Genomic DNA, 2,189 nt, shown 5'->3' on the forward strand with positions numbered 1-2,189 from the left:
AAATGCCTCTTAAATCAACATAAAAACGTTAAAAAATATCCCTTAAATGTCAAAAATCAATGAAAAAATACCCCAAAAGGGAGAGAATTGGCCCCAGGGATCTCCATGAACCCTCTGAAAACCATTTCACGCCTCCCAACCCCCTTTTAAATAGTTCCAAATGTCTCTTAAATCAACATAAATATCTTTAAAAAACCCTAAACACCCCAAATACCAGTTGAAAAACCCCAAAAAGGCTCAAAATGGAGAGAATTGGCCCAGGGATCTCCATGAACCCTCTCAAAGCCATTTCACCCCTCCCAACCAACCCCCTTTTAAACAGTTCCAAATGCCTCTTAAATCAACATAAAAATGTTAAAAAATATCCCTTAAACACCTCTTAATACAAACCTCCTTAAAAACCTTAATAAAAAACCCCTACAAACACCCCAAAAAGCCCCAAAATGGAGAGAATTTGCCCCAGGGATCTCCATGAACCCTCTCAAAGCCACTTCACCCCTCCCCAACCCCCTTTTAAACAGTTCCAAATGCCTCTTAAATCAACATAAAAACGTTAAAAAATATCCCTTAAATGTCAAAAATCAATGAAAAAATACCCCAAAAGGGAGAGAATTGGCCCCAGGGATCTCCATGAACCCTCTGAAAACCATTTCACCCCTCCCAAAAACCTTTTAAACAGTTCCAAATGCCTCTTAAATCAACATAAACACCTTAAAAAAAACCCTAAACACCCCAAAAAAACTGCAGAAGGCCCAAACTAGAGAGAATTTGCCCCAGGGATCTCCATGAACCCTCTGAAAACCATTTCACCCCTCCCAAAAACCTTTTAAACAGTTCCAAATGCCTCTTAAATCAACATAAACACCTTAAAAAAAACCCTAAACACCCCAAAAAAACTGCAGAAGGCCCAAACTAGAGAGAATTTGCCCCAGGGATCTCCATGAACCCTCTGAAAACCATTTCACGCCTCCCAACCCCCTTTTAAATAGTTCCAAATGTCTCTTAAATCAACATAAATATCTTTAAAAAACCCTAAACACCCCAAATACCAGTTGAAAAACCCCAAAAAGGCTCAAAATGGAGAGAATTGGCCCAGGGATCTCCATGAACCCTCTCAAAGCCATTTCACCCCTCCCAACCAACCCCCTTTTAAACAGTTCCAAATGCCTCTTAAATCAACATAAAAATGTTAAAAAATATCCCTTAAACCTCAAAAATCAGTGAAAAAATACCCCAAAAAGGCCCAAAAGGGAGAGAATTGGCCTCAGGGATCTCCATGAACCCTTACAAACCATTTCACCCCTTCCAACCCCCTTTTAAGTCATTCCAAATGCCTCTTAAATCAACAAACACCTTAAAAAAGCGTAAACACCCCCAAAAAAAGTGAAAAAAACTGCAGAAGGCCCAAACTGGAGAGAATTGGCCCCAGGGATCTCCATGAACCCTCTGAAAACCATTTCACCCCTCCCAAAAAACCTTTTAAACAATTCCAAATGCCTCTTAAATCAACATAAACACCTTAAAAAAAACCCTAAACACCCCAAAAAAACTGCAGAAGGCCCAAACTAGAGAGAATTTGCCCCAGGGATCTCCATGAACCCTCTGAAAACCATTTCACCCCTCCCAAAAAACCTTTTAAACAATTCCAAATGCCTCTTAAATCAACATAAAAACCCTTCAAAATACCTCAAAAAGCAGGAAAAAAACTGCAGAAGGCCCAAAGTGGAGAGAATTTGCCCCAAATTGTTTTATTTGTGCTCAGGAGTTGGCATTGGGACCCTTTTTCTTGCCAAAGGTTGGCACCACGTTGACGAAACGCCGATTGTACTGCATGCGCCGCTTGGCTCTCCCTGTTTTCTTCTTCTTCTTCTCCTGCTTTGCCACCTGAGGCCAACAAGGGGGGTCAGGACACCCCAAAAAAAAATTGAGGAGACCCCCAAACCCTGGGGGGGCGTCACCAAAACAAAGTGGGACCCCCCAAGCACTCACCTTAGGGGTCTGACCCCTGACTTTGCCAGCACGGGCGAGCGAACCGTGCACCTTCCCTAAAGGAAAGGAAGTGTTGAGGGGGTGATTGTGCTAATTACCCCCTGATAATTAGCACCCCCCATGAGTAATTACCACCCAGCAGGCGAGTGGAGAGGTCTAGGGTGGTGAATTTGGGGAGGGGGCTCTGTCCCAGCACGGTG

General features: G+C 42.8%; 1 protein-coding gene across 1 annotated transcript; it reads right to left on the minus strand.

Moving 5' to 3' along the window:
• Positions 1–1,758: 1,758 nt before the first annotated feature.
• On the minus strand, positions 1,759–2,185 carry FAU (Finkel-Biskis-Reilly murine sarcoma virus (FBR-MuSV) ubiquitously expressed; the record flags this gene model as incomplete). Its single annotated transcript, XM_009083872.1, has 3 exons — positions 1,759–1,884; positions 1,990–2,045; positions 2,122–2,185. Coding segments are annotated over 3 exons (246 nt in total), but the record flags the coding sequence as incomplete, so codon positions are not given.
• Positions 2,186–2,189: the final 4 nt, after the last annotated feature.

The sequence above is a fragment of the Acanthisitta chloris genome, unplaced genomic scaffold (genome assembly GCF_000695815.1).
Source record: "Acanthisitta chloris isolate BGI_N310 unplaced genomic scaffold, ASM69581v1 scaffold6991, whole genome shotgun sequence".
In the NCBI taxonomy this organism is placed as follows: Eukaryota; Metazoa; Chordata; class Aves; order Passeriformes; family Acanthisittidae; genus Acanthisitta; species Acanthisitta chloris.